General features: G+C 39.7%; 1 protein-coding gene across 2 annotated transcripts in view; it reads left to right on the top strand.

Moving 5' to 3' along the window:
* The window catches only part of ITGA6 (integrin, alpha 6), an 86,030-nt gene that overhangs the window by 41,387 nt on the left and 20,042 nt on the right, over window positions 1-24,601 (top strand). For both annotated transcript variants that reach the window (XM_006878833.1, XM_006878832.1), the window contains exons 6-19: window positions 3,369-3,579; window positions 4,340-4,533; window positions 4,709-4,797; window positions 5,487-5,605; window positions 8,269-8,373; window positions 8,603-8,664; window positions 16,085-16,245; window positions 16,437-16,580; window positions 18,523-18,638; window positions 18,759-18,948; window positions 19,038-19,121; window positions 19,218-19,297; window positions 19,452-19,529; window positions 19,618-19,720. In XM_006878833.1, coding sequence (XP_006878895.1) covers window positions 3,369-3,579; window positions 4,340-4,533; window positions 4,709-4,797; window positions 5,487-5,605; window positions 8,269-8,373; window positions 8,603-8,664; window positions 16,085-16,245; window positions 16,437-16,580; window positions 18,523-18,638; window positions 18,759-18,948; window positions 19,038-19,121; window positions 19,218-19,297; window positions 19,452-19,529; window positions 19,618-19,720 — 1,736 coding nt within the window. The remainder of the gene's footprint in view (window positions 1-3,368; window positions 3,580-4,339; window positions 4,534-4,708; window positions 4,798-5,486; window positions 5,606-8,268; window positions 8,374-8,602; window positions 8,665-16,084; window positions 16,246-16,436; window positions 16,581-18,522; window positions 18,639-18,758; window positions 18,949-19,037; window positions 19,122-19,217; window positions 19,298-19,451; window positions 19,530-19,617; window positions 19,721-24,601) is intronic.

Genomic DNA, 24,601 nt, shown 5'->3' with positions numbered 1-24,601 from the left:
GGTGAGAACACTAAAGCCCCTCTCTGGATTTGCAAAAATTTGATTAAAACTTTGGTGATCCTGAGGTGACCTGACTGGCATGTATCATCCTTCCTTTCTGACTTGTGGTTCTCTTAAGCTGGAGAGAAACCTGTTATCTCCTAAAAATTGCTCATCATCTTGGAAGCCTGGCCTCCTGAGCTGATGACACTGTAACCCGAGATAGGCTGTTTGTGTAGCTCTAAGAATGCATGGATGGTTGCCATGCACAGGCCACCTTTCTCCCTGCAATGCCTCTTTCTAGAGATTCCCTTAAGAGCTGCACACAGAAAGTAACTCGTAAGTGGCAGTTCAAGACCTCTGGGTTCCTACTCTGTGATTGTTGGTGTCAAAAGGTTAGCCTTTCTTCTATGTTGGGACCCTCATGTCACAGAGCCGTAGGTGGGAGGCACAGGGCTTTCTGGATGTTGCTGCCTATGGCTGTGAACACAGCCTTGAGGACACCCAGACTGCCTAAGTGCCAATTCCTTAACTCCTTAAGGCTTGTTTGCATTACTAATGGGTGTCCTAAATTGTTCATGTACATTATGATAATTACAAAAAGGCTTTTAAAAGCTTTAATTCTTGGTATGAATTGACATAAAGAATAATTACTGTACATTCCTGGGGGGGGGGGATGGAAAAAAAAGTCTCTTAAACCTAAATAGTAACCTATTTTAAAAATGTTAAAAAAACCCAAATCAGAACATGAGGGGGAAATACCCATTTGCTCAGATATATTACTAGAACTATAGAAGATTAAAAAGGAAAAAAAGCCAGTATGAATTATTCTAAACAATGTCTCGATAAATACTTGAAAGAAAATTGTCCTCATGTGTGAACTGTACTGTTAATGAGGTCTGGTGGCCTAGTGTTAAGGAGTTGTGTTATCAATTCAGAGGCACTCAATTTAAATCCCCCAGCTATTCCTCAGAAAAAAGATAGGCATTATCCTTCTGTGCACTTGTTAGCCTCTAAAAATCCTCTGGATGGTCAGCTATGAGTCGATCCTGTCTCAGCTGTACATAGTGTACTGTACTATACTGTGCTGGTGCCAGAGTCCATAGGAAGCTGCGATGCCAAACCAAAGATGAGGCCTCTCTGGGAGTTTGAGCTCACCACCGGCTCTCAGGAGGATCATGACCAGTCTCCTCCTGTGCAATTTATAGCCTCCCAAAAACCCAGTGGGGCAGGTCAGCTGTGAGTTGGTTCTGACTTGGCAGTGAGTTATACTGTTAATTTAAAAAAAAAATTCAGAGGCCTTCTGTCCCCCTCCAAAACATTGAAACGTGGTATTAGCTGTAGAAGAGGAATATAAAAAATTCTTTTTAATTATTAAGCACCTACCATGTGCTGCGAGTCAATTACTATATTCAGCACTTTACATACTTAGTTCCTTTCATATTCTGCACAATATGATAGGCATTATTGTCCTTCTTTTGCTTATGAGGAAAACACCGCAGCTTATTTCCTGTCCAAGAATATACAGTTCATAATCTTCTAGCCAAGGAAAGAAATACTCCTAAAAATACTGGGAGCAGGATGCTGGTGGCTTTCAGGACAAGAGTGGATCCAGGAGAGAGTGCTTTGCAGTCTCAATTAGTAAACATGGCTTTTCAGGCTCAATATTATAAACACATGAATATTGTGTTTCAAACATCTTAACAGATGACTCTTTCTGCAAATACATTCAGAGACTATCATGTGAAGGGTTTAATTGTATTTGCTTTTGTCAAGAAACTAATCCTTTAGTCTTCAGGACAGGTGCAGGCATTTTATAGTTGCTGGTAGGACATTATAAAGCAGTGAATCATTTTTATGAAACACATTTGCCACTTTTAGAGTGGTTTTTCTCAAAGATGGACGCCTTAACAAAAAAATTCTCACTGTCATGTTTTGGCTGTCCGAGCAGTCTGTGAGTCTTTCATTTCAAAAGATCAGTGGGTTTTAGGGGTAAAATGATGTGCTTGCGGTTTTAGAAGCTGGAGGAGATTGCAGCTTGTGGCTGAACAGTGGCCTCATTATTCCGTGAGCACCACGCAGTCACCCTGCCTCTTACGAAGCGTAATGATTTTTCCCCCTCAATCTCTTCCATCCCTTGCGTGTGTACAGGCTTGCTGTTTTTGACCAGCGTTTCCTATACAGATCCCGATCAGTTTGTTTATAAAACTCAGCCGCCCAGGGAGCAGCCCGACACGTCCCCCGATGTGATGATGAATAGCTACCTAGGTTTGTGACCTCTGAGATGGCAGATAAATTGTCTTGGTCATGGCCATTAAAAAAAAAGTTTGATCCATACAGAGCATAAATCCTTTTTCTTTTCTATTTCATTTCAAGTGAAGCATACACAATAAAGCATGCCATGGTTGAGGCTCTGTTCCCACATGGTTTCAGAGCTGGTTTGGATTATATCAGCGTATTCAAAACTTATGGCTCATTTTGCTTTTCGACTTAACAATTTGAGAACTGCAACACTAGTGGTGACACTTTTCATAAATAAAGCCCAGTAAGAAGAGAGAGATTCTATGATTCTGCACCTGCTTTACCTCCACATGAAAAGGTGTGCTAGATATGAATGGGCACTTGCTATGAATTTGTTTTCTGCCACATCTCAGTATTTGTCTTCTGAATCTCCTGACACCTTATAATCAGGTGCATTAATGGTTGTTGGCCCTCTGAAACTAGGATGTGTTTTGAGATCAATGACAACTTACTCACCGCTATTGTTTAAACTAGGTTCTCAAATACAATTTATCATCATTCATAGTTTCATTTGCATGTTTGTGTCTGAGAACTGAGTTGGTCCAAAATAATAAAATGCTTCTATGGTATATTAATGATATTAGCATTTAGTCTTGCCAGATTACCAAGAGATCAATTAATACAGAAGCTATTAACAAATCAAATATTAATTGCTGTCTGATAGCAGAACCCTGCAACATGAACTCAGGTGCACTTTAAGTCAAATCGTGCTCTCTCTATATATGATGTAGATCCCACAATGCTATATAGGTTGATTGACTTATATCAAAGTTATAGGTATTAAATAAGATTCAAATTGATTCATAGTGTGCGTGAATGTTTTATAATTCAAATTACATAGATGCTAAATAGCTTTGATGCTTTTCTTTTAAAATCTTAATATCCATAGAAAGCCATGAAATAGCCCTTCCACTATGTACTTGTCGAATTTCTCAGCTTTATAACTCATTCATATTTTAAATATAATCACTGTTGGGAGGGTCTGGGAGAGGGTGGAAAGCAAGAGGAAAAGGTAATGTGGCGGTACCAGGTTCAGTTACCTCCTGAAATAGGAGATTGATCTAAGAGATTGTATTTTGTTTTTCTAGGCTTTTCTTTGGACTCAGGGAAAGGTATTGTTTCAAAAAATGAGCTCACATTTGTATCTGGTGCTCCAAGAGCCAATCACAGTGGAGCTGTGGTGTTGCTAAAAAAAGATGACAAGTCTACCTATCTTCTCCCCGAGCACATATTTGATGGGGAAGGTCTGGCCTCTTCTTTTGGCTATGACGTGGCAGTGGTGGATCTCAATAAAGATGGGTAAGAGCATTTTAGGTTGTTTCATATGGCAAACCCTTACTTCTCTGGCTGATATTTGTATATGTAGAGAATAGTCGTCTTTGCAGGTTAATTATTTTGTTTCTGTATGTTTACCATCCTGTCACATTGCCCTTACTTTTAGGGGGTCAACAGACACGCGTTACCTTTCCTAAGTCGTAGGATGACATTTTCAATGTTCAGATTTTACAGTTATCTTAGAATTATAGGTGCATGAGAATTAAAAGTTGAAGGGTGGGGGAAGACTAAATAACTCTACACAATGGCTCCTCCATGGTTCTATTCAGTGGTTTCTTACAGAACATCCAGAATTTTTTTGTTGACTGTAGGGGTGAGTGGCAGCGTCAGTGCACAGATCTGTGGCTGTTGTTGCTAGTTTGGGAAGGGTAGAGGGGTCTCTCCGTGGGGCTTGACTGCACCATAATTCTAACTTAGTGAACTAGACTTGAGCTCCTGTCCTCAGTATTTGTCTTCGGGCGTTTGTTACTGGCTACTTGGGAGAGGGATTTTGGAGGTTTGGGGTGCATATTGGGGTTTGTTTGTTTGTTGTTGTTGTTGTTGTTGTTGTTGTTGTTTTTAGTTTTTTGGTTGTTTTTTTTTTTTAGTTTTTATTTGATGAAACATAAGTCCTATATTTGAATTCCTTTCTACTTTATCTCTATATGTCCTCACTGTGTAACTTGGTACTGTTAAATTTGCTGGTATTTTAGCGGTGGTTCACAGATCTCCTAATTGTTTTTAGGTGGCAAGATATAGTTATTGGAGCCCCACAGTATTTTGATAGAAATGGAGAAGTTGGAGGTGCAGTGTACGTCTACATGAACCAGCAAGGCAAATGGAACAATGTCGTACCAATTCGCCTTAATGGAACAAAAGATTCTATGTTTGGCATTGCAGTAAAAAATATCGGGGACATTAATCAAGATGGCTACCCAGGTAGATCATAGATTAATGAAAGTGATGCTTTTATAAGTGTATTATTTGGTTGTTTAAAGTACTTAGTGCCTATAACATATCCTTTTAAAACACTGTATTGGGAGGTTTTGAGGGATTTTTTTTTTTTATTGAGAGGTTTTAAATAATGTTTGTCAAAATGTGATGTTTTCTACAGATATTGCAGTTGGAGCCCCTTATGATGGTATGGGGAAAGTTTTTATCTATCATGGATCCGTGAATGGAATAAATACCAAGCCTACACAGGTAACCCAATAACCTGGATTTCCACAGTAAGGGTCTCAGCTTTATGGCTGTAAAGCAGTATTAAGGTTTAACTGGATTGTCACTAATCATGTTTTACATATAAATCTACAATCATAGGAATTTTAAATTGTTTAACATAGTGATATAGAATACCTTGAAAATAGAAATATAGTGATCTACTTGTTTTAATGATAGAAACTTTTGTAGTTAAATTAGGAATCAGAGTAATCCAAGGTTAGACTGGTTCTCTATCCTAACATTATAAAGAGATGGAAATAGGATAAGCTTCCTGTTAGTAGCATATTAGGTAGAGATGAAGCTGGTGCACATGGCTATAATTATGCGAAAATTCTATGCACCAAAAAATAAAACTTACTTTTGAGAAAAGTAAAACTTTTAGAGATCAAATAGAGAGACTTAGTTTCAAATGTCCTAAGTGACTTAATAAAGTATATTACCTCTTCAAAAACTGGCTCTTTTATTCTTTAAAATACTGTGTAAATCAGATGACTTACAGGAGATAAAGTATTTAATGGATAACATGGATTTTATTTATAAGCTTATTCTAATGTATTTGTGAGTTCTTAAGCTTCATTTGCAAAAGACTCTTGTGAATATTCTTTACAAAGCATCGATAAGAACGTCATACTGGTAGCTCACCATCCATCTGATAAGCTCTTTTATTTCAGGTTCTTGAGGGCAAATCACCTTATTTTGGATATTCAATTGCCGGAAATATGGACCTTGATAGAAATTCCTATCCTGACGTTGCTGTGGGCTCCCTCTCCGATTCAGTAACTGTTTTCAGGTATGTGATCCCTTAGCTGACTTTAAAAATGTTCAGTAGAATGAAGGCTGCGTAGTGGAATGGACTTGGGAGGAGGGATTGTAAAACAATGAAAGAATTTTACTTTTCAAAGAGAAGAACAAACTGGAGGGGAGTGGTGGGAAGGGAGAAAAGTGCAACAATAAATGAATGGAAATAAAAAAAATATTAAACAATGTTCAGTAGTCAGATTACATGGCAATTTTGACATTTTGAACTAACAAGGCTGAAATGTAATGTCTGTGTGTCAAACAAAATAGAGGTGGCATATTTCTCTAGTCAGTTTCACTGCTAATCTCTCTGGTGGTTCAGATCCCCCATTGGCTCAGGGAAGTGGACAGCACAGTCTCTTCCCATGCAGTTTATAGCCTCCAGAATCCACTAGAGAATCAGTTATGAGTCGGTTCTGACTTTGACAGCAGTGAGAGAAAGATAAACTTCAAAGGTGGAGACTTGCGAGCATTTCAGGAGACTCTTTTGAGGCTGGTATACCAACTTAATAATAAACATAATTTGGAAAATCTTGCTATGTTTGAACTAAATAATAGGAGTAAAAACATATTTGTGTATAGAATTTGACACTACCAAGAACATAACGAATAAAATAAAAATATCTCCTAATTCACCATATTAAATTTAATTTGTGTTTTATATTCTACTCTTTTCTGTGAATGTATGTAGACATTTTAAAAAATTAAGATCATGATTGTGTTGTTTTAGAACCTGCTTTTATAAATTTATAATGCACAGTAGGCTATTTTCATGTCCCTGAGTACTTTTGTAAGTGAAGTTCACTATTAAGTAGAGGTGACTAGAGACTTCCTTTTATATCATTGTATGTATCATACATATTGTGATTTTTTTTTAGCCATCTGCTGTGCTATTATTGAAAGATATTTTTGGTTTTGTTATTTTTACTTCGCTGAACAATTTTATACTTAGCATCCTTACTTTTGCTCATGTCCTAGATAAGTTCCTTAATGATAAGTTCTTAAGAGTGAAGTCATTGTGTTAAAGGCAGGAAGTAGCTAAGAGAATACACCGTCCCCTTTTCCTTGTGAATCAAGGTGAAGTCTCTCTTAGGGAGGAGTGATAGAAGATGGCAAAGGAGATTAATCAGAACTGGCTTTGACAATTAAAACAGACTTTCAAGGGGAAAAAAAAGAGGAACAAACTGGGGGAGGTAGAGAAAATAGTACAACAATGAATAAATGAAAATCCAAAATCTCTGTAAATGTTCATGAAAATTAATAAAATTTAATAAAAATTTTTTTTAAAAAGCTTTTGATTCAGGCCTCCCAAAAAGACTGTAGCAGTGTGCATCCCTGTTTGCTGTGCTTGGATCTATTATTCAGTGTTTTGGGGTTTTGTTGTTTGTTTTTTTTTTTTCTGTTGTTGTTTTTCCCATTTTTAAAGTAGCACATATTTGTTGAAAATACAGAGTTCTAGAAAGTGTAATTTCCTTGATGTTTGCATTTTCCATACAACAACTTTTAGGAATTTTTAGTATCTATACTTTTTCAGTATCTTGAAACCTTGCCTTTCAAAAGGTGTCAGACATTGAAGCAGCCATCCCTGCTTTTCAATGTCAGACATTGAAGCAGCCAGTATCACCATCCCTGGCTGTCTAATTAGCTCCCACTCGTAGTAGCCCTACAGGACAAGGGAGAATTGTTCCCTACCATTTTGAAGCCTGCAAATCTTTACAGAAGCTGACTATCTCTTGTTTCTCCCTTTTGGTTAACAGCTGTGTGCTTGACTACTACCCATCAGGAGAAAGATAATCTCCTTCCATGTGCTTTTACAGTCTTGGAAAACTGATGGAGTATTAGCTATGAATCAGTCGTAACTTGACAGCAGTGATATGTTGTTGTTGTTTTAGCTATGAGCCAATCCTAACTTGACAGCAGTGATTTATTGTTGTTGTTGTTGAATGCTGTTGAGTCACTTGCGACTCATAGCGACCCTATGTACAATAGCTCTGAACCCTGCCTTATCCTGTGCCAACTTTATTGTCTCTAACACACCTACCCCCTTTACCCCAGTCACTAAATCAATCCATCTCATCAAGTGTCTTCCTACTTGTGCTGTCCCTCTACCCTCTCAAGCATGATGTCCCTCTCCAAAGCCTAGTCCCTCCATGATAGATAGATAGATAGATAGATAGATAGATAGATAGATAGATAGATAGATAGATAGAAAGAAAGAAAAGAGAGATAGATATAGTTCTTGGGTGCCATATGTATTTATGTAATAGGAACCTCTGTTGGCTTAGTGGTAAAAAAGCTGCACTATAATCCCAAAGGTCTGCAGTTCACATCCACCAGCAGCTCCATGGGAGAGGATGGACATTCTCCTATGTGATTTACTGCTTCTGAAAACCTCCTGTACAGCTATGAGTCAGTTCCAACTGGAAAACACACAACAACAACATGCATATAACACATAAATGTGTGTATATGTGTAATAAAAAAATGTAATGGTTTATTTCTTTAAGAAAAATGCCTAGAAATATAAATATCCATTTGGTTGGGATTTGTTTGGCTTTGTAACTATTTCTGATTTTTAAGGAATGTACCAAATGAACTCATCGTACACTGACAGGAACAAAAGTCTGAACTTATTTTAACTCTTTTTGTCTTCAGATCCCGGCCAGTGATTAGTATTAAGAAAACCATCACGGTATCACCCGACAAGATTGATCTCCGCCACAAAACGTCTAAGCCTTGTGGGGCGCCCAGTGGGATTTGGTGAGCATGTGGCTTTATGCGTTCCACCTTTGCTTTATGAGACTCCCCAGGAGCCACAGGAAAGATTAGAAGGGGGCTGGGCAAGGGCAAGGGGAACCTGCTAAGTGATCAGATACTATTTTCCCCGTCAGTGGGCTGTAAGGGCTTTCAGGAGCTGAGAAAACATGTTGGGTTTTCCCTGCAGCAGTAATGGATCTTTTCAAAGAAATGTGTGTTTGATTTTATGCAGCCTCGATGTTAGAGCCTGTTTTGAGTATACTGCCAAACCTGCTGGCTATAATCCTGTAATAGGTAAGTACCTAGAAATTTTTTTTTAATATTTTCCTGTTGGCTAGGTTGAAAGTTCTGCCTAAATAACAAAAAAATACCCAAAATGGGTTCATAAAGTCCTTTTGTAAAAGAAGTTAACCCTCTTTTTATCAGGAAGGAACAACTCAAAAAGGAAAAAAAATTATCTCTCCTCCTCCTCTCCATTTGAGTTTTCTCCGTCTGGTCTCCATTTGTATTTCCCCAAGCAGATGGTTTAAGACAGAACTTCTTGGAAAAGTACCCCTTTGCTACCACAACCATTTCCTCCATTTATGTCTTTGAAAGGCAGTGTGGAAAATTGGTTTCGTGGTTGTAAGGTGGTGTGTGTCTGTAGGAGTCTGAATACAGCACAGAGTAAGTGCCTTTTTATACCCACTCAGTCTCTAGGAGGCCCCTGTGGCCTGGAACACCCAAACTGTTCCCAGCAAGCAGGAACACACAGGCTCCTGGTGGAAGTGGACAGCTGATCTTGAGAGTTCAGGGCTCACTCGATATCTGCTGCTGGTTACAGCTTTGACATGATCTTACAGCACTGACCAAGCCCGAAACATTAGGGGTTTGTTTTCTCATCAATTAAAAGATGTATCAGTTAAAACAAACAAAAATATTACATATACATCTCAAAAGTAAGTAAATTTGAATGTAAATGATTCTCAAGACTTTTAAGCTCTAAAAAGGAAAAAAATAAATGCCATAATCTCCTAAGTGCTTCTGAGCAATAACAGTCTTAAAAATAAAATAAAATTCTGAGCAATAACAATCTTAAAAGTAAAATAAAGTTCTAACTGTGTAGAAAAAAGGTATTAACAAGGAATAAACTATTAAACTATTAGCAGTCCAGAAAAAAATAAAAGGATGTTTCAAATCATCTTCCTCTCTCATTGCCACAGCCATTTCATAACTGAACCTTTAGGGGGTTTTCAGAGGCAGCAAATTACTTGGGAGGAGATTGCCTACCATTCTCCCATAGAGTAACTGGTGGATTCAAACTACCTGCCTTTACATTAGAAGCTCAACTTCTTTACCAACTAGGGCACCAGAGCTGCCAGTGTCAAATCATACTTCCTGCAAATATTTGTAATGGAATCAAAGGAGATTATATGGTGAAAGCAGTTTATATAACTCTTTTTCCTCTCTGTATAATTGCAAAGGAAGTGGGGTTTTCTTTCCTTCCAGTTTATTTACAAAATTTGAATATAAATTCTTTCAATTTCCCTCACCACCCCCATCCCATCAAATTATACAACCCATGATTAATCCCCCCACCCCCTGCACATCCACATCCCTCTGCTTCCAGCCTCTCCCACCCCTCCTGGATCCTTATACTTGTTCAACAATAACAGTTTTATACAATATTTATCCTTGTGGGACGGAGTGAGTTCACTCAGCATAATGCTCTCTGGTCTCTCCCAAGTTAAGTAATAATTTACAAAGTTATTGCTCCATTGTGTGAATGTACCATACTTTCTCAATCCATTTGTTTGTGGTTGCACATTTGGGCTGTTTCCATGTTCTTGCGATGTGAATAATGCTGCTGTGAACATTGGTGCACATATTTCAGCTTTTGGCTCAGTTCTCATATTCTCAGGGTATATTCCAAGTAGTGGAATAGCTAGGTCATATGGAATTTCTATGTTCTGTTTTTTGAGGAAGCACCAAACTGCCTTCTAGAATGGTTGCACTGCAGAGGAGTTTTGCCTGTGATTTTGACAGTGCTAACAGCCTCTGGTGGCGCAGTCCCTAGGGAGTGGTGCTGCTAACTCCAAAGCTGTCCCTCTTGTGGTTCCAATCCACCAGCAGCTCCGAGGAAGAGAGCTGAGCAGTCTCCTTCTGTGTGATGTGCTGCCTGGGAAACCTTCTGGAGGGCCAGCTCTGAGTTGATTCTGACTCCACGGCAATGAGAGACAGAACAATGCTCTGGAGTTCCTCCGGGTTCAGTGGTTAGCACACTTGGCTGGTCACCAAAAGGTGATCAAATTTGGTACACCAGGTCTGAAAAAAGACCTGGTAATCTACTTTTTTTTTTTTTTAAGTAATGAAAAATCCTAAGGAAGGTTGTTTTACTGGGTAACAGTTAATGTGAGTCAGAGCTGACTTGACAGCAATCGTGATCCTATCTGACGTCTAAGAGCACCTGGACAAATAAGACTTCCCCTGTATGTTTCAGTAGAAGCCTCTCATCTTCATGTAGGAGTCATCTGATTCAGTCAAGGAAGTATATGGGGATTTAAAGAAATTCTTTTCTTTGCAAAGAAAAAATGAGAAGAGCGAGAGGGTGAGCATCCTTGCTTGTCCTCTGGAACCACACAGTTCAGCAACACCCACGTACAGCCCTGTCACCTCAGTGTTTGATAGCAAGGGAAGGTTTGAGTAAGGGCAAAGCGGTCTTGCTGGTTTTGTATTTGTTTTCTAGTCCTTACCCCACCTTCAGGTAATCGATTCTACTAAGTACCCCACAGATACCCTGTTTTTTTTTTTTTTGCACAAACACACAGTGCATGTAGGAAACCAATCTTAAGGTTTGCAGAACATGGATGACATATGCAATATTTGCATAAAAATCCAGTGATGGTATCTAGTTTATAGTAGGACCCTGATTCAAAATGAGATATTCCACCTAAAAGATGAAAATGTGATTAACTCCTCCCCAGCCTGTCCCATGTTAGCTAAGGACTGTTTTGTGTTCTTTTTATTTTAAAAGGTCTCTTTTTAAAATCCCAGAGTTCTAGGATTAGTCCATTCACCCACTTCACACTTCTGTATCCTTGAACTGTCATTTGCACACCTGACTTTCGTCTTCCTAGTGTTTACACTGTCCTCAGAGGTGGTTTCTTTGTCTCTCTGGTCTTAGCTCCTCTCTACCGGACGGTGTCCTGCTGCACTCCATTTTCCTTGCACGTTGCACACCCTGGCCTTGTGCATTCTCAGTGTAAATGTGTTAGAATTGTGTGCACCGGTAAGCCAGGGTTTTTCACATTGCTCTTTGATGTGGCTGGCATCTTTTCAAAGATAGAAAGCAATTCTATACTCAGTGTGGCTTTTAATGGCAAGGACACATCAACTATCCTCCTCAGGATTCATTGTCGTTTGCATTGCTTTTACCCAGATGCATTACCTTGCACTTGCCCACTTGGATAGCAGGCTTTCATCATTCATTGCAAGTGAACTTGAGAGACAAGGAGAGGCAGTGACTCTTGGACTGCCCAGGGGAGATGAAGTGGGGAAACATTTTTATTCTACTCAGCTCACTATCATTTTGTCCAGACCACTCTCAGATTGACTGTAGATGTGAAATTTCATCTAAGTAAGTGCTTCTCCTTCCTTCCCAAGTCAATTATTTCTATACTATAAGCTACAAATTTTCTCTTAGTGTTAATGCCACATTTTATACCCTGTGTGCTAATATCTTTATAGTCTCAAGCTGCTCCATTAACCAGGTATTTATTGATGGTTTATTGCAGATAGATTTTTTTTTCTCTCTCTCTGCAGATACTCAGCAAAAAAATAAACAAACCTCTTTACTGTCATTTTCTGTGTTCCCACAATATTGGAAAGTTCTGAATCTAATAAAACAGAACTTCCAAAAGCTGGCTGACTTAATCCATCTTCATCTATCCCCCTGGTATCTGAGAGTGTGAGCTTATTGTTTGGCTGGGCTGTTTTAACCCAGCAGTCTTTAGATGTACTTGATGTGTACGGAGATGTCTAATTGAGCCTTAATGAGTATTCTGCTTGTCTTGCCCCTCAGAATGTCAGCAGAGGTGGCCGGTGAGGATTTTAAGATGATGTGAACTGTCTGGAGGGCTAGGGAAGGTCAGAGCGCCTTGGTCAATGAGTGGTTTAATGCACCCACGTCCTCCCCGACTTGCTGCGAGGGGCACTCAGCTTGCGCGTCTTGCGGTGGTTCATTGTGATGTTCTCAGGTCGCTGATAAGTGGGTGATGTCAGGGCTACAGAGGACCTAAAATGGGGAGCATTCCACTCAGCACTGATGACATTTAAGAATTCTTCAGATGGGCCCAAATTACTATTGAACCTGTCAAGTGTTTCTGAGTTTTGGCCTTAGATGTCTGAATAACCATCATTTCCACATAGGATGACGTGGTTTTGTGTGTATGCGTGGATATGCATCTCAATTTTCATTCATTTATTCCTACAAATTTTATATTAATATATGTTATATACTTGTAGTTCCCGAGGGATACCCTGGTAAACAAGACTGACATGTCCCTTGACTTGGCTTTTTGCTCTACTAAGGGATGGGGGGAGAGGGGGAAAGTGTGTGCCAGAGTAGAACTGTGCTCCATAGGGTTTTCAATGGCTGGTTTTTTAGAAATAAATCACCAGGCCTTTCTTTCAAAGCACCTTTAGCTAGACTTGATTTGCTAACCTTCTGGTTAGTAAGTAGCTCATCATATTAACCACTCATGCTACCTAGAGAGCTGCCACTAAGAGATATGCTCATGCTTTTGTAACTGTGGTTAGAGAAATATCAATACTCTAGGATCAGACAGAGGGAGCTGGTAGCCTAGTGGATAAGGAGTTGTACTGCCAACCCAAAGGCAGGCAGTTCAAATACACCAGCTGCTCCAGCGGAGGAAGATGGGCACTCTCCTCCCATGTGGTTTATAACCTCTGAAAACCTGTTGAAAGATCAGCTAGGAGTTGATTCCAGTTTGACAGCACATAACAACCAGGATCAGACAAGGTATCCAAGGAGGACCTGGTTGAGGAAGTAAAGTCCAGGTTAAGCTCTGAAGGAGCAAGAGGAAGGGACACAAGTAGAAAAGGAGAAAAGATAGGGTTCTTGCAGAGGCCAGGGAAAACCTGGACATCTAGGAGCCCGTATAAAACCACGACCCTTAACATTTGTGATAGAAGCTGATGTGGCCTCTGTTCCTTGCTGTGTGGTCCTAGGATAGTGACTTACATTGCTGGGTCTACAGTTTTTCTCCTCCTTCTAAAATTTTTATTGTTGTTGTTTTGCACATAATAATTAAGATACATTGTGTTTTATGCCTGTACATTGTGTTTTATACAATCCTTCCTTTACATTGTGTTTTATTCATGTACATTATATTTTATATAATCATTCATATACATTTTTTATATAATTACTATTATTCTATACCTATTTTTCTTTTTTAAATTTATTATTAATTTCGATGAAAATTTACAGAGACATTGGTTTTCCATTCATTTATTGTTGCACTTTAATCTATACCTATTATTACCCTACCTTTCAAGTGATCTTTGAATCTTTCCTGTTTTCACCCCACATCCACCCGCTAACCTCTGCTATCTTAGTGATTTCCCTCCTCCTTTTTATGCCTCCTTCTCCCCTATCCCCTTTTGAACATTTTAGACAGGTCTTAATTAGTTATCTTTCTATTTTTACAATAATGATCTTGGGTAGTACTTATCCTTATGAGATTGAGTTCACTCAGCGTAATATGCTCTAGACTCTCTCATGTTGCATAGTATTTTAAGAAAGCATTGTTCCTTAGTACTGCATAGTATTCCATTGTGTAAATGTACCAGTTTCTCAGCTAGGTCTCCATTTTACCATCTGGGGGGAAAAAAGGGAATTAAAATATCTAAGTAGTCTCTTCCAACTTTAATGTGAATATTAGGAGACGGGCATTTCATCTTCTACATTCCCTGTCACAGATTTTTTTTTCTTCAAGGCTGATTTCTCTGTCCCTTGTGCAGTTTGGTTTGCTTTCTTGTCTGGCATGGAGTGTTTAATGAAAATGAGTAATTTGAGTATTGGCCCATGAAAAACCTAGTTAGCAGCTATATCCAGTGAACTGACAAAGAATGTATTTTAGAGTCAAGAAATGAGATGTTCATGATCCTGCCCTGGCTCACCTCCATGCTCCTTTAGGATAGATCGTGGAGCTGTGTCTCATGCTTTGGGGCTTAGATGGTGGAGCTGAGTCACCCTTGACAAAGTGCCGTCTAGCCATTAAGGAATGCATTCTCCTTTTTGGGTCTGCATTTTGGGAAAAAAGTCATCCTACTGTCTGTAGATTCCCACCCTTCCTTCCACCCCAACCCCTCACCCTCTGTTGGTTGACATTGAATCAGGATCCGAGTCATAGTGACCTTGACCCCATGTGTGTGCAGAGTAGAACAGTAGGTTTTCAAGGCTCTGGCCCTTCAGAAGCAGATCACCAGACCTGTCTCTGGAAGTTCCTCTGGATAGATAGGGCCCAACTGCCAACCTTTCAGCAAGTAGATGGGGTGCTTCCTTTCATGCTCTCCAGGTATCCTGGTTTGTGCTTCTCAGGCCTTAGTATACCCATGAATCACCAGCGGTCCCATTTGCAGTGAATTCAGGTTTGTTGGTTCTCCTGTGGAGCCTGAGGTTCTGCACTCTTAGAGGCTCTAGGAGGATGCTGCTGCTGCTGTTCTGGAGGTCCCTGTGACCAGCGAGGCTTCAACACAGAGCCTTCGTGGACAGGCTGCTAATGGAGAATTGGGTAGTTTGACTTTGCCAACCCTCTCATGGGACAAAGAGGAGGCAGTCTGCTCCTGCTAAAATGTACAGCTTCACAGATCCTGAGTCAGAATCAACTCAATCGCAGGGGATTCTTTGGCTTTTATTTATGTATATAATTTTTTTTTTGGTTTTGAAATAAATAAAAGTTTATATATCCTACTGGTTTTTCACTCATTGCTTATACACAATTTTGCAACATTAATTACAATTGATTAATGTAATTAGTTGATTACAATGTCTGATCAAGCTCTTATTTTATGGATTGCCTTTTCCTTTGCTCAGTTTATCTTATTTATTACTTTTTATTCCCCTCTCCCTCCTTCCCCATCTCTGATAACCCATCCTTTGAAGAGACTATTGGACCTGACCCCTCTAGAGCTTAGGTGTTCTGTGACTCACTGATTTCAGCCTGTAAACGATTGATTCATTGCAGACTCTGTTGAGAGGATTTCACTTATTCTCGAGCTCCCCCAGGTGGCCTGATGAGAATTAACTTTGAAGCCTAGTTAACAGCAGTGGTAGGACACAGATAACTGCATAGTGAGCATCATGAGTTGTTGATGTGTGTTGTTACGTGACACAGAGGCAGAACCAATTCACCTGACCCTCCAGAAGGCTTTCATAGGCTGTAGATCACACGAGAAACCTATATTTCAGAGCAGCTATTCAATTCAAACCACCTTTGGTTTGACAGTACAACTCCTTACTCACTAGACCATGTGAGCTCCCTCATGCTGATATGTATGCAGCAGGAAATACAAAGGAAAGCATTGGCAGTGGAAAACATATTCTTCTCTAAGAAGTCGAAAAGATATTTTTAAAGGCAGCTTACTATCCTTACAGACTGATTTTTGCATGATGCCCTTGGAGTTCATAGGAATTGGGTCCTTTCCCTAGGACTTGTGGCCACACTGGAGGCTGAAAAGGACAGAAGGAAATCTGGGCTGTCATCAAGAGTTCATTTTGGAAACCAAGCTTCAGAGCCCAAGTCCACGAAGCTGCTGACTTTGTTGAGGCAGGAGCAGAAGGTGTGCGTGGAGGAGACGCTCTGGCTGCAGGTGAGGGCGGCAGGTGGCCAAGATGGTTTCACAAAGGAGATGAAAGTTGGGTTTTATGGTGGTGTTTACAGATTTATTAATTTTATTTTTGGATTCCATTATTCATTACAAAACCAGGCATCATTTTGGACTTCTTCAATAGCATCCTTCCATGTATGCCATATTTAACTATATCACTGCATCCTTTGTAGGAAAATATCAGAGACAAACTGCGCCCCATCCCCATAACTGCGTCAGTAGAGATCCAGGAGCCTGGCACTCGTAGGCGAGTAAATTCACTCCCAGAAGTTCTCCCAATTCTGAATTCAAATGAACCCAAAGCTGCACATACAGATGTAAGTCTGTCTGGTTTCTGTATTGCATTTGTTTTTTCATAATATCCTGCTAAATCAAATGCTTTTGAAAGCAGTAGAACTAACAATTTTTAGAGGCTATTCCTTTGTATCAGACTTTCGGATATGTACTATTCCAAGAAGATAGATGTGTTTCCCAAATTAGCAATGAATATAAAAAATGTACAAAATAAATAATTTGGAAGCACAGAGTATGTTCTTTTCATGGATTTTGGCCATTGCAACTCATTGAAACTTTATGACTGGCAGAGTTTATTATTCTCATATCAGGCCTTTCCTTTAGCTACATGTAGAAGGGTACATTTAAGAACATTAGACTGAAGACAAACTTTTTGTAGTTAGTTTGAATGACAGATAATAAAATCAAGGACTATCAAATCCAGCAGTATAAAATACTAGCAATTAATTAGTCATCAAGTGCCTCATAGAGCCTACATAATCTTAGAAAGAAGAATTTATGTTCTATGGCTATTCTATTCATATGAAGTGAAGGCAGTTTGCAAGAGTTTGGGTGGTTGGGAGCCATAGTTGGGCAGGAGTGATGCATTCCTCACCCTGCCCCCACCCCCGCCCCAGCTAAATTTTATTTTGTTGAGACTAGGCACAGCAACACATCCACAACTCAACAGTTTCTCCATATGCACTTTAGTGATATCAACTCCTTTCTTCAAGTTGTGCAACCATTCTTACCCTCCTTTTCTGAGTTGTTCCTCCATCATTAATATAAACTTAGTGCTCCCCACGCCTACTCAGGATTCCTGTTTAGCCTTTCAGGTTGCTGTTGTCAGGTTGTATATGCATACTTCTTGAAAGCGTGCTTGCTTAAGACAGACTGCTCGTTACTATCGTTTGATTTTAAGAGGACTTGAAGGGATATTTTTGGTTGAAGGTTTAAAGGTGATCTCAGGACAGTAGTCTGAGGGGTTTGTTCAGCCTCTCTGACATCTCGCTTCCACACAAGCACAGATCCTGCTGATGCTAGAGACCCCCTTCCCCACAGTTCTGGTGGATGATGGATTTAGCGCTTCAAATTAACTGGTCACTGCATTTGACTTAGGAGCTAATACCTAAATCTAGACTCCGTCAGTTCTTTCTACCACCAGTATAGTCCTTAGGATTTGGAAAGCCCTCAATCTTTGATGTTCTTTATTATAATTTTAGGTAGTAGTGAGTTACATTACCAAACAGAAGGCAAGTGGTTCCAATCTACGAGGTGCTCTGCAGGAAAAAGATGGGTAGTCTCCTCTCATGCAATTTACAGTCTCTGCAAACCTACTGGAGGGTCATCTAAGCATCAGTTACAATTTGATGGCACATAGCAATGTTATTATATTAGTATTTCTGTGTATGTTCCCAGATCTAAAGTTATATTAAACATAACAAGACAATTTTCCCAATTATTTGTCAGTGAGTAAACGAGTAACATTGTACTAAATAAATACTCTTGGTTTTCTGACCTTAAGCTCTGATTGTTCCTTTGTATAATGGAACTGATAATAGCACATTCCTCATAGGTCTGTTGGGAGAATCAAGGGAATTAAAATAGGTAACAATGCACCTAACATCTTCATTATTCATCATTTTTATAGTAGCCTTGTAAAGTAGGATGACGGTGTCCCATGTTTCCTGATAAAATTTAAACTCTGAGTGGTTAAGTCACTTTCCAAAACCACAGTCAGTGGTGACAGGGCCAAGTTTGGAATGCACGTCTGGGGAGGGCAGAAAGACTCATGCTGTGTACCTCCTTGCCAAATTGTTTTTAAAACATTAAAGGGCGGAGTGGGAATTAGGTTCTTGACAAGATATTGCTGAAACTGGAACGCAGAAGTGACCTTGGAATGAAGGGAAATGAACAGGATGAGAAGAGCGTTGCCCATTTAGAATCCTGGATCATGTTAAGTACACATGGTTTGTTTCCCTTCAGGTACACTTCTTAAAAGAAGGATGTGGAAGCGACAACATATGTAACAGCAACCTTAAACTGGAATATAAGTTCTGTACCCGAGAAGGCAATCAAGACAAATTTTCTTATTTACCAATGTAAGGATCACCCTACCAATAGCCAATGGCTCTGGCTTTGCAATGGCTTTTTGTTAAAAACCAGTTACTGACCAATATATTGCGGACTTTGATGTTTTCATTGTTGTTGTTTTTAAATAGTCATAAAGGTGTACCAGAACTAGTTCTGAAAGATCAGAAGGACATTGCTTTAGAAATAACAGTGACAAATGGCCCTTCCAATCCAAGAGATCCCACCAGGGATGGTGACGACGCCCATGAAGCCAAACTCATTGCAACGTTTCCGGACACACTGACCTACTCTGCGTACAGGGAGCTGAGGTCTTCCCCTGTAAGTATCTTTAGAGACCAGCTGGGAGAAGAACCCCACAGTGTATGGCACATAACTGTGTTGTGACCTCATTCATTCTTCTCTTCTAGGAGAAACAGCTGAGTTGTGTTGCCAACCAGAATGGCTCACAAGCAGACTGTGAGCTTGGAAATCCTTTTAAAAGAAACTCCAACGTAGGTGACGCTCTCACATATTTTATTTTATAGTTTTGAATGCTATTACAGTATTGATCTACTTGGCCTGTGTTAACAGCTATTTATGTTTTCTAGGTGACTTTTTATTTTATTTTAAGTACAACGGAGGTCACCTTTGACACCACAGATCTGGATATTAATCTGAAGCTGGAGACGTAAGAGCTACTTCAACTTTTTCCATTCGATAGTATTTCGTGAAAACACAGGCAGTCGATGAATTGGCCCTGATCTAGCTTATACAAGAAGTGTAATTGTAATATGAACACTGACTGTTAAAAATAAAGCCCTTTTGTTTCCTTTTCATTTCAGAACAAGCAATCAGGATAATTTGGCTTCAATTACAGCTAAAGCAAAAGTGGTTATTGAACTGCTTTTATCGGTCTCTGGGTAAGTGTTTGTGTTTAGCCTAACAAATCAATGTTTGAAAGAACCATTTACAACCCTTTGCTAAAGCTGGTGTTTTTTAATTTAACAGTGTTGCTAAGCCTTCCCAGGTGTATTTCGGAGGTATGGTTGTTGGTGAGCAAGCTATGAAATCAGAAGATGAAGTAGGAAGTTTAATAGAGTATGAGTTCAGGGTAAGTTGGAGCAGAGTTCTTAATGGTCTTTTTATTATTCCAAACACTAGCATATATGGTCTGGAATATACAATTGCAATATATAATACTTACCAAAAAACCAAACATTATAAACATATGCTTAGTTGAAAATGAGTTCGCCAAGGGAGTAATGACTCAGAAAAGGATGAGAATGGTTGTATGATGTGGAGAATGCAATCAGTGAGTTTTATATGTAGAAAATGATGAATTGCTGTTTTTCTGTATATACGCTCAGCATAGGATTTTCTTCAGAATCTAATTTGAGATTTTTTTTTTCCTGTATGTTAGTTTTCATAATAATATGTGGTAAGCAAATGAAAACACAGGATTTTTCTGTCCAGGGTCCATAAAACAAAAGCTTAGGAGACAATTACTTATATTTGGCTTTAGAATGTGTCATGATTCATTTCTTTCTCCGTTAGAAAGTCCTCTTATGTGGTTGAAAGACTGAGAAACATTTACCTTGCATAAGCTCGTTTATTTTATGTTGTTGTTGTGGTTAGATGTCATCACGTTGAATATGACTCATAGTGACCCTGTGAACAGCAGATTTGGACCTTGCCCTATCATGTGCCATCCTCAGCATCTCTGATACACAGTCTGATGGTTATAGTCACTGTGTTGGTCCAAATTGTTGACAATCTTTCTCTCTTTCACTGACCTTCCTCCACCTTATATTATTTTGTTGTTATTGATTGCCTTCGAGTCAAGCACAATTCAAAGTGACCCTATGAATGAAAGGCCTAAAGCCCCTCTACTCTACAACTATCAACATTTATCAAAGTTCATAGAGTTTCCTGAAGCATATTATTTAGGAAATAGATGCCACTACTGCTTCCAGACCTGTCATACGGTGTTACTATTGTTTTTGTTTTTCTTTTTTTTAATTTTTATTAAATTTTATTAGTTTTAATGAACATTTACAGAGATTTTGGGTTTTCATTCATTCATTGTTGCACTGTTTTCTCCACCCTCATCCCCAGTTCGTTCTTCTTCCCCCCCGCCATGTCTGTTTTAATTGTCCAATTGCCACAGTGCTTGTCAAAGCCAGTTCTGATTAATCTCCTTTGTCATTGTGTCCCTTGCCATTCCCTATCACTCCTCCCTGAGAGAGACTTCACCCTGATTCATAAGGAAAAGGGGATGGCGTATTCTCTTAGCTACTTCCTGCTGAAAAGGGACGCTGTGGGTTTCAGGGTGAATGTCTTCTCTCACTACTCTAAAGGGCCCCCTTGGCAGTAGGAAACACATGGACTATTATGGAGATTGATTTTGGAATTTAGGTGCACTGTTATCAATTGTGCTTAGCCGTACATGTTCATATTCTTGAAGATGTATCATGGAAGTGTTGCAGCCTAGAAGACACAACTAACAAGTTAAAAGTACATGAGTCAAAAATTAAAAGCAATAATATTCCAAGTAGAGGTTCTAACAGTGGCACAAATCAAGTTACAGAGGGAAGGTAGTTCTGAAAATAAAAGGCTTATTGACTAGCTCTTTGTCTATTATAGTATAAAGGTTAGGAACCACAAGATGTAGAGGCTCAACTATGTCATTTATTGTTCTTAAGTCCTGCTGCAAATTCCATCTACCACTGGGTTGTTTTACAGCTCAGAAGTCCGCATGCAAGGCAGAGGTAAAGTAAGGAACTGCTTATGAGGTTTTCTGTCAATTTCAACAACTAAGAAATAGTGAGAAGAATTGGGATCTCAGAAGGCTTTTAGGACCAAATAGTAGGCTCTTGTGTCCAGGAGAAAATGAATATACTTACCAGTACTGTTAAAGCTCACCCACAGCTCTTCTGGGAGGATCTAAATTGTTGAAGCGTGGTGTTACTATTGTTATGTGTCATTGAGTTAACCTCCACTGTATAGTGACCCATTGTACAGCAGCTCTGAACCTTTCCCTGTCCTAAACCAGGCTCATGAATTCCTACACACCAACCCTCATTGTCCCAGTTACTGTTTCAATCCATCCCATGTGGGGTCTCCCTCTCCTGCACTGTCCATCCACCAAAGACCAATCTCTCTTGACCACGTGCCCAAAGTAAGTGAAGTGGAGCTTCAGAATCCTAGCCTCCAAGGAGAGACTTGGTTTCACCCTCTCCAAGACAGATCTATTTGTTTTCTTAGCAGTTCATGGTATAGTCGTATGTTCAAGACTCTTCTCCAGTATGATAACTCAAAGGCATCTCTTCTTCTTTCATCCGTAGTCATTGTCCAACTCTCTGAAGCACAACATGTAATTGAGAAGACCGGCCTGGATTAGGCGCACCTTTGTCTCTAGACTGACACTGTTGCTCTTCAGACCTCTGGACAGGTCCATGACAGCAGATTTTCCCAATGCAATTCATCTTCTTGACTGCCAGTGTTAAGAGTGTTGATTGTGGGTCCAAGCAAGCTGTAATTTCTAACAACTTCAATCTCTTCTCCATCTATTATGGTCCTGCCAATTGGCCCAGTGTTGAGAATCTTTGTCTTCTTGATATTGAGCTTCAGTCCATATTGAAGACTTCACTACAGTCCTTGACCACTTGCAGCAAATGCTTCAGGTCTTCCTCAGTTTCAGCAAGTAAGGTGTGTCATCTGCATATCGTAGGTTGTTAATGAGTCTTCCTCCAATCTTGATGCCACATTCCTCCTCATAAAGCCCTGCTTCCCAAATGATCTGTTCTGCATACAGATTGAAAAAGTATGGGGACAGGGTGCATCCCTGATGCACTCCTTTCCTGATTTTGAACCATGCAGTGTTTCTTTGCTCTGTTCTGAGGACTGCTTCTTGGTCCAAGTATAGTTTTCTTATAAGCATGATCAAGTGTTCTGAGATTCCCATTTTCTTCAAGGTTAGCCACAATTATTGTGATTCACACAGTCAGATGCTTTTGCATTGTCAGTGAAACACAGTTAGACATTCTTCTCTCCTTTCTGTCAAGATCCATCTGACATTGACAGTAATGTCTCTAGTGCCACGACCTCTTCTAAACCCAACCTGTATTTCTGGTAGTTCTCTGTAAATGTACTGTTCAAGTGTAAATATGGCAATAAAATTAGTTATTGTCAAGTCAGTTCCAATTCTTGACAATCCTACCAGTGTGAGAGTTCAGGGTTTTCAATGCCTTATTCTTTAGAAGTAGATTCCTCCAAGGCACCTCTGGCTGTACTTGAACTTCCAGCCTTTTGGTTAGCAGCTGTGGCTTTAAATGGTTTTCACCATCCAAGGACTCCATATGTCAACAAGAAACCCAACAGTTGTTTCTGAACCATTTCTAAGTAGGCAGTCTTGATAACTCTGTGTCTAGCAGGATGAGTATAGAAACACAATAGAGCCCATTCAAAACTTAGTGTGGATTTGCTACAGATCTCACCAAAATGCATGTGTGGAATGACAGGAATGAGCCTCTCTCTCTGTCTCTTGTGGACTGAAGAAGCTGAATTCTACTGTGTGTCTCTTAGTTATGAAGTGCTGCTATCGCAGAGACATTACAAGTGGACAGCTTTAACAAATAAATTATTTCTCTCAAAGTAAGAGGGTAGAAAATCTAACTCAGGATGCCATCTCAAGTGTTAGGTGTCCTCTTTGTTTACTCTGGACACAAGCCCTTATCTCCTTTCAGCATCTGTGCATCTGATATTCTTTAATATTTGTATAGGTCTTGGCTTTAATTTGCCCCTGACGCTCTGTGGCCTTGTGGGTAAGGAGTTGTGCTGCCAACCCAAAAGTAGGTGGTTCAAGTCTAGTAGCTGTTCCTTGGGAGAAAGTTGAGTAGTCTCCTCCAATGTGGTTTACAGCCTCTCGGAAACCACTGGAGGGTCAGCTGTGTGTTGATTCCAACTTGACAACAATGAGCTGCTTTGGGCCTAAGAGGTTCTCGTGCAGATCCTGAATCAAAAGGATATGTTTCAATCCTACCTTTTTGGTGGTAGTCAGTTCCATCTTCCCTGCTAGCTTATCTTTCCTTTTATCTCTTATAAGCAAGAACATGTTTCAGGCCACATTCCAAGAATCTATCCTTATGTTGATCTCTGTGACCAGATAAAGGTGTTGCATCTCACCCTGATCTTCTTCCGGCTGATCCACTGATTGATTAGGTTACATCATGGGATGATCACAGCATTGTATAACTGCCAGATCATCCTTGCCTGGCCCAGCCAAGTTGGCACATACTTTTGAAAGACACAATTTAATCCATGATCTTCTGCATAAGATTGAAGACAGCTGTGAGAGGTAGTTGTGGTGGTTATGATCTCTGTGGGTGTCTTAAAAGAAGTATGTGGGTTCCGGAGTAAGGGGCCCTCACAGATAAAGAGGGCTCTTTCTTGCTTTGGGCCTCTGTTGCAGGAAGTTACTGTTACCAGCGAAGACTCAGACTCATGACTATTGTGTGGTCTTGGTTGTTACTAAAAATCTCCCTGGGTAGTAAAGCTTTTTTTCACAGTGGCTGGAGCTTCCCTGAAGCAGGTGGTATACACTGTCTCATCACACAGAGATTGGTAGTTGTTAGTGTAATTGGATCCGATACCACTCTTAGTGACCCTGTGAACAACAGATAACTTTGCCCTTTCCTCACCATCTCTAATATGCAGTCACTCTGTCAATCCATCCTGTTGAAGGTTGTCTTCTCTTTCTATGACCTTCTACCTTTCTCAGCATAATCTCTTTTTCCATGGACTAGCTTCTCCTAACAACATACAAAGTAGGAGAGATGAACTTTTGTCAGACTAATGTGTTCTTTTGACAGTCCATGAGATACTCAGTCTTTTTCTCCAACAGAACAATTCCAAGGCATCGATCCTTCTGTTATCTTTATTCATTGTCTAAATTTCAGATGCATTGTTGTTGTTGTTATGTGCCGTCAAGTCT

Source organism: Elephantulus edwardii, unplaced genomic scaffold (genome assembly GCF_000299155.1).
Source record: "Elephantulus edwardii isolate Elephantulus edwardi_28Jun2011 unplaced genomic scaffold, EleEdw1.0 scaffold00001, whole genome shotgun sequence".
In the NCBI taxonomy this organism is placed as follows: domain Eukaryota; kingdom Metazoa; phylum Chordata; class Mammalia; order Macroscelidea; family Macroscelididae; genus Elephantulus; species Elephantulus edwardii.
The sequence above is the reverse complement of the archived record's forward strand: the minus strand, read 5'-3'. Positions and strand labels throughout refer to the sequence as shown.